This window comes from Micrasema longulum, unplaced genomic scaffold, assembly GCF_059751315.1.
Source record: "Micrasema longulum isolate JH-2025_06_02 unplaced genomic scaffold, ASM5975131v1 h1tg000360l, whole genome shotgun sequence".
NCBI lineage: Eukaryota > Metazoa > Arthropoda > Insecta > Trichoptera > Brachycentridae > Micrasema > Micrasema longulum.
In genome coordinates this window covers 149247-164168 of record NW_028277562.1, presented here as the reverse complement: position 1 = coordinate 164168, position 14922 = coordinate 149247, and the positions used below count along the sequence as shown (strand labels likewise).

Genomic DNA, 14922 nt, shown 5'->3' with positions numbered 1-14922 from the left:
ATTTGTCCTTAGGTAAGAAAGAGGAGACATGGAAGAAGGTTATAAAAAATACACCACAACACCCAGACCAATTGAGGAAAATATATTTCTTTATTATTTTCTTGCAACTAGCGGGAATCAAACCCGCAATGCCAGTTTCACAGTTAGCTGTCTATCCAACTGCGCCACGGCGCCTGTCTATTTAAATTTAAGCGGTCACAAACAAAGTTCAAAATTTAACCAAATCGTGACGTATCAGGGGCGTGGCCAATGCTATGAACCATTTTAAATGGAATTTAAATTTCATCATAATCATCATTCCCCTTCCGCACCTAATGATCCATTGTGCACTGCATTGGTACACCAATAGCTGTGTATCTTGATCATTTTTGTTACATAAAGGTAAAATGATCAGAATACGCTTCATGTACCAGTCCGTGAACTATGAAATATTCTGGTCTGAAAACATCCTTTCAAATAAATATTTCATATCAACCATGTCGGAAATCAAACCCTAGACCTCTTGTATGGTAGGCAAACGCGCTGACCATTACACCACGACGCCGACACACGAAAAATTACAAATTTAAAAATATTTTTAATTCTTCTAAGCAAAACTTCTCGTCGGCCTCGTAATGTAGTGGTCAGCGCGTTTGCTTGTCATGCATGAGGTCTCGGGTTCGATTCCCGATGTGGTTAAGGTGAAATATTTATATAAATGGAACAAAATGTTCAAGATTCACAGTGATTGGTATACTAATGCAGTGCCTAATGCATCATTAGATGCGGAAAGGAAATTATAATGATGATAAAGTACAATTTTTGTTTTTTAATCGTCAATTTTTCATTTACCGTTACTAATTTTAAATTGTAAAAAAAACCTTAAAATTTCCATGTAAAAGTCAATGACAGGTCCTGCCTGGATTTTTGTATTTCTTCTTAAAAAATCCCATGAAAACTGTCCCGGTGGATTATATTTTTAAAGAAGAATTGTCAGAATGTACTGTACCTTAAAGCTGAAATGCTGGAAGTCACATTTGGTAAATTGTTCAGGAGAGCGGTTTGAAGTTGTAAAACTGTTTCAATGTATCTCTCGAAGTAAAATCATAATTTATTGCTGTTTTTTTAGATTTATAGGTTTTTGATAAGAATATTTAAGAAACAAACATTTAAAGTATTATGGACTATCAAATAACTATGGAACGTTAATGTTTTAACCGCCCGACCCACGCCCTAATTCCTTCTCGAACTTTAGTATAAAGTCATGTAGAATATTGAATGAAAAACAATGTATTTATACAATTTTCTCGAAACAAAACCATTAAATTACGTACCATGAATTAGAAAATTTATTTTTTATGAAAATAACAGGTAAAAATAAATTAAGTGGAATGATATTAATAGCAGTAAAACAGTAATTGAAAGTAAACTGTATGTGAAAAAAAGCAAAATAAAATAATGAAATTGACTGCACGCAAAAGAAATTACATAGTGGTTAATAATAATAATAATAATAATTTTCTGATTTATAAAGCGCCATTTTCGTAAAAAATCATCTCAAGGGCGCTTTACAATTGTATACCTAAACTTACATTCTTATTAACTAAAGTGATATATTATATTTCCAGATTTAAAATTGAGGGTATGATAGTCTAAAGTGGGATTTAAGTTGGGATCTGAACTGACTGGGACTGTCGATGATTCGTAAGTTTGAAGGCAATTGGTTCCAGGCAGAGGGGCCGGCGGCGGCAAAAGTACGATCTCCAAATCTAGTGTTTGGGGAGCGCCGGATTTTGATAAGTTTTCCTCTTCCTGAGTCAAATGCTGACCTAAGAGTAGATTTTCTTCGACATGTATTTTCCCTTATGCAAAGGTCCGATAGGTATTTTGGAGCCATTTCATGAAGGGATTTGAATACTGTCCAGCAAAGCTTGTATTGAGTATAGTTGATTTTGACAATGAGATTAAATTTTGTGCAAAATTTTTCGTTATAAAAGTTGTGGAATTTATTCGGTATCCTCTGCTTTAATACCAGCAAACCGTTGAGTTGTGTTGAAAGTAAGAGTATTTTTACTGCACTACTGGTGTTTAGAAACAAGATTTTTTAGTAGTGATATACCGGAGGACCCCAATTTTTTTAGCAATAATAGCATCTGAATAAATGAACGAAATGACATTTATAACTCAATTTTACAAACATGCGACTTCCAGCCTTTCAGCTTTGAGGTACAGAAATTCATCGATAATCCTAGAGCAGATGTGCTACCAAACATTCATACATATTGTGTACCTTGACTAGATTATTTAGATCTAGTAACATGAAAAATGTATGTAAGATCACTTACTTGAAAGCCGACGTCTGAAAGCTCAAGGTTTTACAAAAAAACTAAGCAGAAAAATGCTACACGGTACCATAAAACTATTAGTGAAAAACTTAAAATTTCCATTGGAGAAAAAAAAACAATTGTGTCTAAAAAATTGTTGGAAATATGTTACAGTTAAACATGACATTTATGTCCTGACTTGATAAATAAATCCCTGTTAAGTCGGAGCCACACAAAAAACTCATTTGAGTGATGTTAAGTTCTTGTCAAATAAGATTGGTTGGTTTCCTTATAAGGGTTTAAAGAAATGAAAATAAAATTGATAATAATAATTTAAAACCATTATTCAACAAGTATACTTATAGTTTAATACACATTGTCACAAACATACTCACCCTCGCATATTCACACCCTTTCACTCCCGTGTATAATACTCACCCTCACTAAGTACTCAGTTTATTGTCTTAAATTAAAGAATATCCTTTATTCTTTCTAGTATTTTCACAACAATCTTATGTAATCAATATACACATTTTTATATGTATTTTGTTTTTTTATATGAAAATTGAAATATATATGTGTATATGTGTATATTTAAAGAATTTGATACACATAATACTGATATATTTTTTAGGAAAAAGGCACTGAATGTCGGACATTATATAAATAAAAAAACCCTGTGCAAACACTGTTCAACTTTTCTTACAAGTTAGTATAAAAATGAAAGACGAGTGATACTTATGTCATCAAATTTTGGAATAACAACTCACGATTTCATCGTTTCTGTGAGAGTTTTGGTACTGGTATTTATAATTAAAAATTAAATGTATTTAAACCAAAACAGTAAAGAAAGGAATACAAAATCGTATAGTACAAATTAAAGTTAATTGTTTAAGACTACAAAAACATTTTTGCAAAGTGCTCCTCTCATCCCGCTCTTAAAAGAAGTTAGTCACCATTTTTTGAAACTCCTCTTAATTGTAGACAATTCTAGGCTATCTTGGTCCATCCTGATGAGCATTGATGCATCTGGTATTCCAAATCATTGTACATAATTTCTGGGCCATGAAATTCTTATGCCCCATACCCTTTCTACCATATATCTTTCATTTTTAATTTTTTTTTGCACCACAACAGGCCAGGAGGCCAAATTACATTGGTGAATTACATTACAGAACAACCAGGCTTGAAAAAAATCACATTTTATTTTTTTGTGTTCTCACCGGGAATCCAACCCGGAACCTTCCGTGCGCGAGTCAAGCGTCTTGACCACGGAGGCCGCCAATCTTCCCATTCACTCCACAACAAAGAGTTATAGAGTTGCAGTGGAATCTGTTTCGTGTGGTTATGAAAATTGTTTAGAACTGTTAATTGACAAACGTTTTGTTGCAAGGTGGCGTTTATTAAATAAATGATTTTAATTTACGTATTTTGTCTGGAGTTTTATTAACAACCTAATAAATTTTAATGAAATAATTAGCCATGGAATAAGGAACAATTTTACTTAAAATATTTGAAGTAGCAACGCCGTGGTCGGAGAAGGTCTGAATTAAGTCTCTCCGTCGTTGGCGCCATGTTGCGCTTCTGCGTTGGCAGACCTGTCACCATGAGTTTCATGTGTACAGTGTTGCAAGTGCCCATATGGTAAATACAAGAGTTTATATACTTTAATTACAATTAATTTTAAAGCATTATGATCACTGGTTATTCCAAAATATTTAATTTAATTATCACCTCTTTTATTATTCATACAATAAAGCAAAATAAACTTTTAACAAGAGCTTTCATTGAAACAATTTCCCACAAGATTTCAGTTTCATGCCATCGTGTACATAGACACCGTGTAAGTTTATCAGTCAGGGTCTGGTAGAAGTTATTTTTATTTGCTCACGAGAAAAGGTTTTGGGTGGATTTATGGAAATCAAAATAAAAGGAAGAGGGAGAAAGCTGACGAAAAGCTGGTGAAATCTGATGACGTAGCTTGTTTTACAATATGTCGTAACTTATGACAAAATATTACGTACAAAGTTTTCATTTCCATCTTGTGCTTGTCGAGGCTTTTATTTTAACTAAAAACTTGACATACTTATTCGGTATATGAAAATAAAATATTACATAAAAAAGAGGCAATTGAAATACACATACATCCAAATAATATAAACAAAGACGACGGGCTTAAAATAAATTCAACATGGTTCCCAGCACTACATATGACAAAAACGAATAGAAATGTGCCTACTGCCGGCTGCGACACGGTACAAATTACTAGTACATAAACATAATTATTCTTTCCTACAAAACTAGAAATGTGCCTACTGTTGACTGTGACACGGTACAAATTACTAGTACATAAACACATACATTTCTCTATAAAACACACAATTTTCCCTGAAGATGGCTCCTGCAATGGTAGCCGAAACGTTGGATCAAATTCAACATACACGGTATCACCATTAATATTATACATTAAAAAATTAAATATAGGATTCTCAAGTGCCTTTTATTTAATTTGGGGTTTGTACAACTATTACATAAAAAAACAAGTAGAAATATATTGACAATAATAGAGCCAATTTAAAAGATTTACTGTAAATCTAGTAATACATAATATAGAAGAAAAGACTTTACATAATTGTAGGTGTGCGACATTTGTATTCATGTGTGTGAATATGAATGTGAATGTATGTAAGTCTATGAATAAATGTGTGAGAGTGCATGTGTATGGGTGCTTAAGTATAAAAAAAACATAAAATTCAGAACGTGTATTTAAATTGAAAGGGGTATAGAAGAGAGCTTAGTAAGAGGTTTGATTCTTAAAAAAAACGTTAAACCTACTTTCTAAACCTTATTAAAAATTACAGTGTAAAAATTGATGTTACTGAAACTGTCATTGTATGCAGTCTGTATTTTTCAAAGCGTACCATTTTTCATAAAATTACTGTTTGTGTGTGAAATCTCGATAGTACGTCATGACAGATCTTTCAAAAAAGGACTCGATATGAAATGTTTCCAATAATTTGTGGACTATCAACTAAATTTATTAATAATTTAAAAGAAAAAGTTCATATCCAACAACACTTAAAAGACTATGCTAATAATTTGTTTTAAATGGAGCAGTTAGGCTAATTGTGGGAGTAAAAAACTATTCTCACATCTCACAAGATCATCCAGGTTTGCAATAATTAAAAAGCCCAGAGAGAATTAAATACAAATTTTACTGGACAGTATTCAAATTCCTTCATGAAATGGCTGCAAGATACCTATCGGACCTTTGTATTAGGGAAAATACATGTCAAAGAAAATCTACTCTTAGATCAGCATTTGATTCAGGCAGAGGAAAACTTGTTGAAATCTGACGCTGCCCAAACACTAGGTTCGGAGATTGTTTTCGCCGTTGCCGGCCCCTCTGCCTGGAACTAATTACCTTCACATTTGCAAATCATCGACAAATGCAGTCATTTCAGATCAAACCCTCAATTTCAAATCAGAAAATATGATATGTAACTTTCGCTTAGTAAGAATGTAAGCGTACGTATAAAATTGGAAAGCGCCCTAAAAGCGCTTTACAAATCAGCAAAAGATTAATATTATTACACGATACGTCGAGTTGCGAGATTTGGAATTTTGTGAAAACTAGCGGACACAGTACTTAAAAACGTCACAAGTTTTTGATTATTCACGAGACAGAAAATGGCGAGAATTTTTGTTTTTATTTTTTTTACTACCCTTACTAATTTAAACCACATGATTTTTACCAAATGAATAAAAGTTATAACATTCTGAATGAAGTTTTCTTTAAAACAAAAGTCAGTATGTACGTAATATTTCTCACCTAATAGATAGTCTGTTTTATCGGTGTCCACGGCTTGCATCTGTTCTCCGTTCCACACATACTCCGCCCTCAATTTCCTCCTCTTCTTATCCCTCAGCCAATCCTCTATCAGGTTTCTGCCATCCAGCCTTCTTCCTTCTGACGACGGATCCTCGGGATCCTTCGTCACGGTTGGTAGCCAGTGCCTTCTACCACCCCCGAGAAGAACCTGCAACAAAAACGCAACAGTTAAAACATATGCCGTATTAAACAGACTTCATGAACTCGGCAATAGTTATTCCCACGTATCTGATATATTTAGTGTATCTGATCATTGGCTAGTTTAAGTAACTACGTTTCTTAAAATGTTATTATAAAACAAACTGGTCTAATACGCAATTGTCGTCAGTTTAAAATTGGGAAATCGTTTTAAGGCGTCTAGTATGGGAAATAATTCGATCAGATGATTTTTTTCACAACCAATAAAGGTTTCAGCTCTTTTACTTAAATAAAATCAAAAGTTTGAAGAATTGAAAAAATATGGATGTTTAAACATAGGCAAAATTATAAATATTATATAATATATAAAAAGGCTACTTAAATCATCCAATGACAGGTCATAAACCCTGTAAATGCCTTGACTACTATATTACATTCTGATCCTTCATTCTTGTTGTAATCTATTAATTTTAATGACTCTCTAATTTCAATGTTAATTTTAATGGGGGTTAAACCCAGTATTTTGTCCACAAACATTTTTCAAACCCAAAATGTTGTAATATATAATATTAACTCTTAAAAAAATGTGGCAAAAATTCATCAGCGCGCGGTGATGTAACATCGTGTTACCACAAACAAAAGACGGAATATTCTAAAGTGCAGACATTTGAAATAAAATATGGAGACATACTATTCAACATTTTTTTTTCCATAATTTATAAAATATAGAATAAGATTAAGATTAAAGTTATAGAAAAATAAATTTAAAATCATAAATATGGTGGTCATTTTACATCATGGGTGCGTCCCCATCACTGTCAATAATTGACTGAATCTATTTTCTTACAAACACCGGCCACAGAACAGCGTCTCTGTCTATCTTGTTACGAGTTATATCTTCGTACTCTATCTAATTATATATTTATTGCTGTATTTGGCGTCACATTCATTCTTTACGAAACAAGTTTATCCTGAAGATGGTGAAGATGATCTCCTGCAATGGTGGCCGAAACGTCGGAACAAATCCAACACACACGGTATCACTTAAAAAAGAAACATATTTTTGTTCTGTTTTTATTTTGAATTTAATGAATAATCACAATGCTAGTATTTCAAATGTAAATTATATAAAACAACCTTATAATGAAAGATTTTGCTCATTTTACTAATTTGCGTGCTACATTTATTTTTACTCTGCATGATCCTTCATTTTTTGTTTAAAATATATTAAATTGAAAAGTTTTTCCTACAGAAATGATTTATGAACATTATACGTGGCTGACGAAAATTATAATATAATCGTGTTGACTCAAGCATGAAGATATTAAACTCAGATCACGGAACTGGGTTATCAAAATGCTTTTAATCTTTTAGAAAACAAGTTGTTTTTTTAAATTTACATATATTTCACGAAGGCAATCAATTGCGTAAAAGGAGATCTTTACATGAAAAAACCGTTTGTATTTTTTTACGTATTTTGACGGATTACGTTTATTAGCCATCACAGATAATATTACAATAAATCTTTGTGATTTTTTCTGTAACGAACGCATCTACGGATGCTTTTTTGTGCGACAGAATGTAAATCGAGCAGTACAATCGCATGAGCTGTCTTCAAAAAGGGGTTTCCTTAAATGGTAGTGCTTTAAAAGACTTTTCTTTATGCAGATCCAGTGCTTCTACATATCGCATTTATTTTTGGTTGAAATTTATAGACTCCCTTGGTTTCTTTTACTTTTATTTTTACATATTTATTTATTTATTATATATATATATATACGGCCTAAGCCAATTACAACAGTTACTTGAAGAAACATAAATGCAAGAAACTTAACAAAAAGAACATAAAACTATTTAGCAAAGACAAACAAGGGCAAAACAATAATAGTGTACAATATATTAAAAAAAACCAGAGACTTTAAACTTTGAGCTAAACCATGCCAATCCAACTTCATCCCACAATGTTTAGTCCCGAAGAGATCTATGAAAAGCCGGAAGATCTATCCCAAAAAATTACAAGTCGTGTGATGAATTGACTAATCTACACATTCTGGACATTGGGGCATAAAAACCAAAGTTGCTCTTAGAAGATTTTATAAATAGTAGATTTTCGCTTCTAGTGACACGGTTGGAAACATGAAAAGAAATTGATTGCAACAGAGATGGGACATCACTTAAAGCATTAAGTATTTTGAAAATGCATATAAGGTCCATCTCAGTTCTACGTCTCTCCAATGAAGACAGATTTAGAGATTGCTCTATTTCAAAATAAGAATAATTACCCCTTTGTAATCCGAGCAACCATGCCACTTTTCTTAGAAAACGGTGTTGGACAGACGATTAATAAAATTATTATACTTTAAAAAGGGTGTTTTCATTCCAAATATTTTGTCTCTGATATATTTCTGTATTTTATAAACTTCGAGTCAAAAGATTTCTGTCATGCGCTAGCGTTGTAGCCTATCCGATGGCGATAGGTTTTGTGAATGCAGGATCGCAGGTTTGAGAATGCAATTTTTTATTTATTCATCGATCCTCCACGAGCTCACCGTTGCAGTATGCAGCGGTACTATGTAATAGTTATAAGCCAAAAACGTGGAATGAGGATCAACAATAACAATATATACCAGCAATTATTTGGACTGTTTAGTTACTGCAGTGCTTCTGAAATGTTTACAGCTAGACGGGGAAACACCTTCGCTGCCCTACTTTGCCAAAAAACCTAGAGTCTTGAATGTTTTTTTTAATGTTTATACTTCTTATACCAGTTGGTTTAATCAGCAATGTTTTAAGTATGTCCCAATGTTTGTAGACCGACTGATTTTTTTCCCCTGGGAGTACAGGTCATAAGCCTTGTAATTTTAGTGGCCTTGGCGGCCTCCGCAGTGTAGTGGTCTATACGCTAGACTCACGCCCGCAAGGCGAGAAAACAAAAATTCAATGTGTTTTTCTCAAGATTGGGTGTTCTGTGCTGTAATTCACCACTAAAATTGGGCTTTCTGGATTGTTGTTGTGCAAAAAAAGAATGAGTAGATGTTGTAATGAGGTATATAAATGCCTAGACGTCCAAATAACCTTCTCAAAAATGTTTTCCCTCTCTGTAGGAACATATTTAAATCTTATTATCTCTCAAGGGAGAAAATTGAGAATGTTTACAAACATTTTGGCATACGCTGATTGAAAATATAAGAGGTTGTTTGTTGTTGATTAAAAAAATCTTTTAAAAAAATGTATATTTTTTACGATTTTTAAAAATACCTCTACCTCAATATTTGATATGATGAAAGTTTATGTCACGATGCATTTAAGGGCTAAATGTAATGGTCAGACAGCTTAACACGATAATTTCTAATCAATCAAAATAAATTGAACTTTTCTTGTAAATCATTTTGATGTGAGCTTAATGTAAATTTCTACTTCCAGAAACTAAAGTTTAAACAAACAGATTATAATTCTACTTAATGTTTTGTTTCCGTGCTGATTGTTATGCTATATATGTTTTTGATGTCATTAAAAAACGAACAGTTTTAAACTCAGTTTTGAACAGTTGTGCAAAAAAAATCATTTAAATACGGCGTGTAACGTCGGCGTCGTGTAACATTTAGCAAACGATGGAATACTCTCATACAGACGTTTGAATAAAAAACATAGACACAAACTGTTTTATAATTTCCATTCCACAATTTATAAATATAATCACATAATTTTGGCCTGTTATCGCAAAATTGATTTAAAATTGTAATTATGACGGTCATTCAACTAGCGTGCGTTCCTGCGCACTGTCAATAACTGACTAGTTTGAACGAAAGAAAAAAACAACTAATGTTTTCCTTGTCTTATGCATGTCACGTGTGGAACAAACACCGCAGCGTCTTTGTCTTTCTTATTATAATTTATATCCTCGTGCTCTTTTTTACACAGTTAAACGGATTAATTGTTGTATAACTTTCATACATATATTTATTCTTCGCATAGCAAGAATTAATATATTTTATTTTAAAATCCTGAATATTTTTACAAATGAGAAGTGTCCATTTGAAAATTACAAAAAATGGCAATTTTTAATCTTTTAAAAAAATAAGATAGTTATGTCAAGTATTGTATTCCATGTAGACTCTTAACCACACAATAGTTAAACATATGAATTTCAGTATAAATAAATTATCTTACGGGCATAGTGTTTTGACTTTCTAAGACAAGAAATATTGCAGCCTTTGCTTCCTGTGACAATACATGATTATCCTGCGGAGATAATATATTAAGCTGATCTCTGTGTGTGCGCGGATGAATATATTTATGTGTGTGGCACCAAACCAGAATGCTTGACTTGTGTTTTCGACTAGATGGCTGCTCTTAGGTACAAATCCTGAATAAAAAAATCCAGTTGAGATAAGTCCATCTCAATATGTAGTTGTTGACGCGTTTGCATACAACCCTTGATGTTCTGGATTCGATTCTTTTATATTTTATGTAAATGAATTATCATGACAAAACTAACAAGCTTAACTCTGTCGTAATTTAAATCAATGTCGTTTTAATTAAGTTATTTTATAAAGTAAACCTTACAATGTGAAAAACAAATGACAAACAGACAAACTAAAACACGCGCAAACCATACGAAAATGTTCGACTTTGACGTTTTACCACGTGACTATGATACACTAATCCAGTTCCACTGTGATCAGTCAAGTTGTTTAACGACTTTTTATCGACTTGATAAACATCTGTGATTGAACTACAGGGCTTATGTTGAATATTGTAGTTCTTTCTCATGACAGAATTGAAATAACAAAAACAGTAGAGAAAACTATTTGTACACTAGACTTGTCTAATTGAGTTACATTTTTAAAAAAGATTAACAGAAGAAGATTTATTACATGGCGTATAAATAAACTGTACTTTGCACAGGAGCACGATAGTAACGGTGATGAGGAGTTGAACTGACGACACTTGGACTACATGCTGAAACAGATTTGCTGATCGATTAGATGAAGCTGACTTGGATGGGCTGACTGGGCGTAACCTTGCCCGATGGTCTCTTTATAGACCGCGATCCTTCATTCTTCATGTCTTCATGGCAGGAATGAAGAGAATGTACGACAGGTCGCTGCTTTTATGTAGACGGACGTTTTGTGTGCAATACTGTTAGTATTGCAGAATAAAATTTATTGTATCTAATAGAAAACGCTGAGTTTCATCTTATCGTCTTTGCTCAATATTTCAGGTGAAATTATTGCTCATCTGTGTGTCATCGATCAATGGACTATGACTCCCACACATCCTTACTTTGAAATGAAACCTCGTAGGGTTAAGTTCCGTCGTGATAGGGTCTTCCCCGATTCATATCGGGTTGTGGTCCCGTGGCTAGCGTCTCAGACTCACGAATTAAAGGTCCGTGGTTTGAATCCCATTTAATCGCAACTTGATTACCATTTTCTTATAGTGAGTTATTGACAAATCGTGTAAAATGGCCCACAAAATTAAATATTTTAGTAAATCATAAGAACGCCAATATTTGTTTTTCAAAAGAAAAAAGTGGATTTTACTAGTAGATAATTTATAATCTACTTTCACTGGCTATAAAAAAATGTATAAAAAGGCCATAAAAAAATTGATAGTGAATGTGAGTAGAAGTAAAATTGAATGTTTCATTCGCCCAAACCAATTTAAACCATCTGTTTCACAAACGTATAGTTTTTGTTATATTTTTGTTTTTATATTGTGTGTTTTAAAATATAAATAATACAGGTATACAGAAATGAAATATTAACAGAAGTACGTAGAGATTAAACCTGTTTTAATTTTTTGTTATTTCTCTCTGTATATTAAGTCTTGTAAAAGTGTATTGTTTACTGTTATCCGCACGGGTAACCCGCAGTAAGGTGACATTGTTTTTATTATTTTTTATTCATTATGAAATAAAGCCAAAAAAATGACAATACACAACTCCATTTTTAAGTCGTTTTCTTAAATTTGGTCATTTAGTGAGTTTTGGATAAAGTGTTTCCGTTTTTTTCGTTTAAAGCACAGAACGGACAATACCATGAATACATTTTTGGACGAAAAATAATTTCAAATACCTTTAGAAATATAAATATTTGGCAACATGAATGAATGAATACATATTTTCGACACTCCTTCTCCTATTTGCTTTATTACTCGTATTTATATCCAGAAGGTTGATAATGATATAATAATTATTAATATAAATTACAAACAAATAAAATAACGGGTTTCAATAACGTTTCATATTTTCCTTAAATAGATTGTTTTCACATCTCCCAAATAAAATATTTCACTTACGTAAAATTCAGAAATACGTTTACCCAGAATCACAAACGCAAGAATTATAAATGGGTTTCTAATTATAAATCTCAATTCAAAGTTCAAAGAATCTGTACAAAAATTCATTCTCGTGGCTTATTAAAAAACAGTATTTTAAATTTATTATTCCTAAATGTGTCAGGATGAAATTTTTCATTGAACCTACATTTGGCGTATCTTATTATATATTATAAAGTTTGAAAATTTGAAAAAAATGTTTTATTGGTACCTAATTTAAAAATAACTTTTATTAGGTGTGAACAAAAGTTGTGTCCGTTTATTTCAAATTTGAAACAGTAAACCAAAAATAAAAAAATATTTACATACAGTTTTTTTGTTTACATTTGTTATTTTTTTTATTACACAATATATCACTTTTTTATTATAACTAGAAAATCTCACATAGGCATGGCTTGTGCGTGGGTATATTAAAAATGTAAATATTGAACGAATACATCATTCGGAAAAAAATTTTTTGCTCTAGATTTGAGATGTTGAGTTTGCTTTTGCGTTACATGCAAAAGAAAAAATACATGTCTACAAAACAGAATGAGTTGAAAAAATTAAGCATTTTCGACACCTGTTCGCGTTTTATTGAGAGAATAGATAAGGTTAGTTAGGAAAATTGGCCCTCCGGGCCTCAGTTAATGAATTAAAATCTCGGGCATTGTGAAATTTCACCCTTTTGGTCCTCACAATTATTTTTTTTCTGTTAGAGCAATCTAAATATAATAATGAACCAGAGTGTGGTCCCGTGTCAAGTGTCGCAAAACCAAGGATCAGAGGGTTTGAACCTCACATTTCGCTCGACCACACCTTGGTTCTCATTTTCTAATAAATAAATAGTTTAAGTGAATCATAACAAAAATATTTTTTTTTTTTTAAAAGTATAATAATATTCCGTAACTCAGAATTACCACTAAAAAACTACACAATTATAATTAAGTTAATATTTTAGTGACTTCCATGGTGTAGTGGTTAAGATGCTTGACTCACTCATAAAAAGTTTTGGGTTCGTTTCCTAGTGAGAACACAACAATTAAATGTGATTAAAGCTACTTTTTCTGCCTGTCTGTTATTATTATTATCATTTTTAAATTACACCACAAACCAAATACTCACTTTTTTATTTTTTTTCATAAAGCTACTTTTATTTCCCCTTCTGTTTTTATCATTGCATATTTTTTAATTACACCACAACAGGCCAAGAGGCCTAAGTAGCCCAGAAACTTTTTCCATCCAACATATTGCCATCTAGCGGCCGACATGTGAAACGTTAAACCAAAATTTTATCCTATATATAAACAAGTATCACATATTTTCAACTCGCACACGAAGCATTTTACTCTGTGTACTATTTATTAATTTGATTTCTAATCACTTCAAGTGAACACACGAACCAGTACACTATAAAGCCGTCAAGCAAAATTTTTACGAGCGAGCAAAACCGACCCGTACAGAGAACAGAAGCAATCAATCTTTTCTAGAATAATAATACTTATCTTAATAACAAAAGTTATAACCCCTGTTAATGTCCAGACTCAAAATGTTTTTCTTCACTGTTTTAATATGTTCATCTCATCTTCATCTTGCTACACACATTTTGACATCCTAAAAATATTGTGGTATATTCATCTGAAGTATTCTTAAATGATATGCATGCTTCCACTGTCTGTTTTGTTGTATCCTAACTCAACATAGGAATGATGGCTTCAAAGATTAAGTAATACGTTATTTTTTGTAATATGTATCTATTTTTGTAATATTATCTATTATAAGTATTTATTTTTGTAGGCCTCATGGTGTAATGGGTTGAACTCGTGGTGTAATGGTCAGCGCGTTTGCGTACCATGCAAGAAGTCTCGAGATTAATTCCCGAAATGATTGTAATGAAATATTTATTTAAAAGAGTGTTTCTACACTAAAATATAGTCCCTGAACTGGTACCTGAAGCGTAAGACTGATCATCTTACCTTAATGTAACAAAAATGATCAAGGTTCGCTGCGATTGGTGTAGCAGTGCAGTACCCTATGCAGCAATTTGTGCGATAATTGAGTAACGATGATGTATCTATTCATTAATTATTAAATAAAAATATCTAAAATAAATACACATATAACTAATTATTCATTATTTAAAAACATGCAGACACTCAATTTTATGGCGAATTAAAAATTTCTGAGTTATGCAAGCAGGCAAATCATTGTTTGCCAAATCTTATTTACACTGTAAAAGCTCGTTTTCATGCAAAACGAACTGATACA

At 32.1% G+C, this 14922-nt stretch overlaps 1 protein-coding gene across 1 annotated transcript in view; it reads right to left on the bottom strand.

The window, feature by feature from the left end:
• The window catches only part of LOC148282219 (alkaline phosphatase, tissue-nonspecific isozyme-like), a gene marked incomplete at its 5' end in the record, with an annotated part of 170538 nt that overhangs the window by 41036 nt on the left and 114580 nt on the right, over window positions 1-14922 (bottom strand). The window contains one exon of the mRNA XM_088225435.1: window positions 6136-6343. Coding sequence (XP_088081561.1) covers window positions 6136-6343 — 208 coding nt within the window. The remainder of the gene's footprint in view (window positions 1-6135; window positions 6344-14922) is intronic.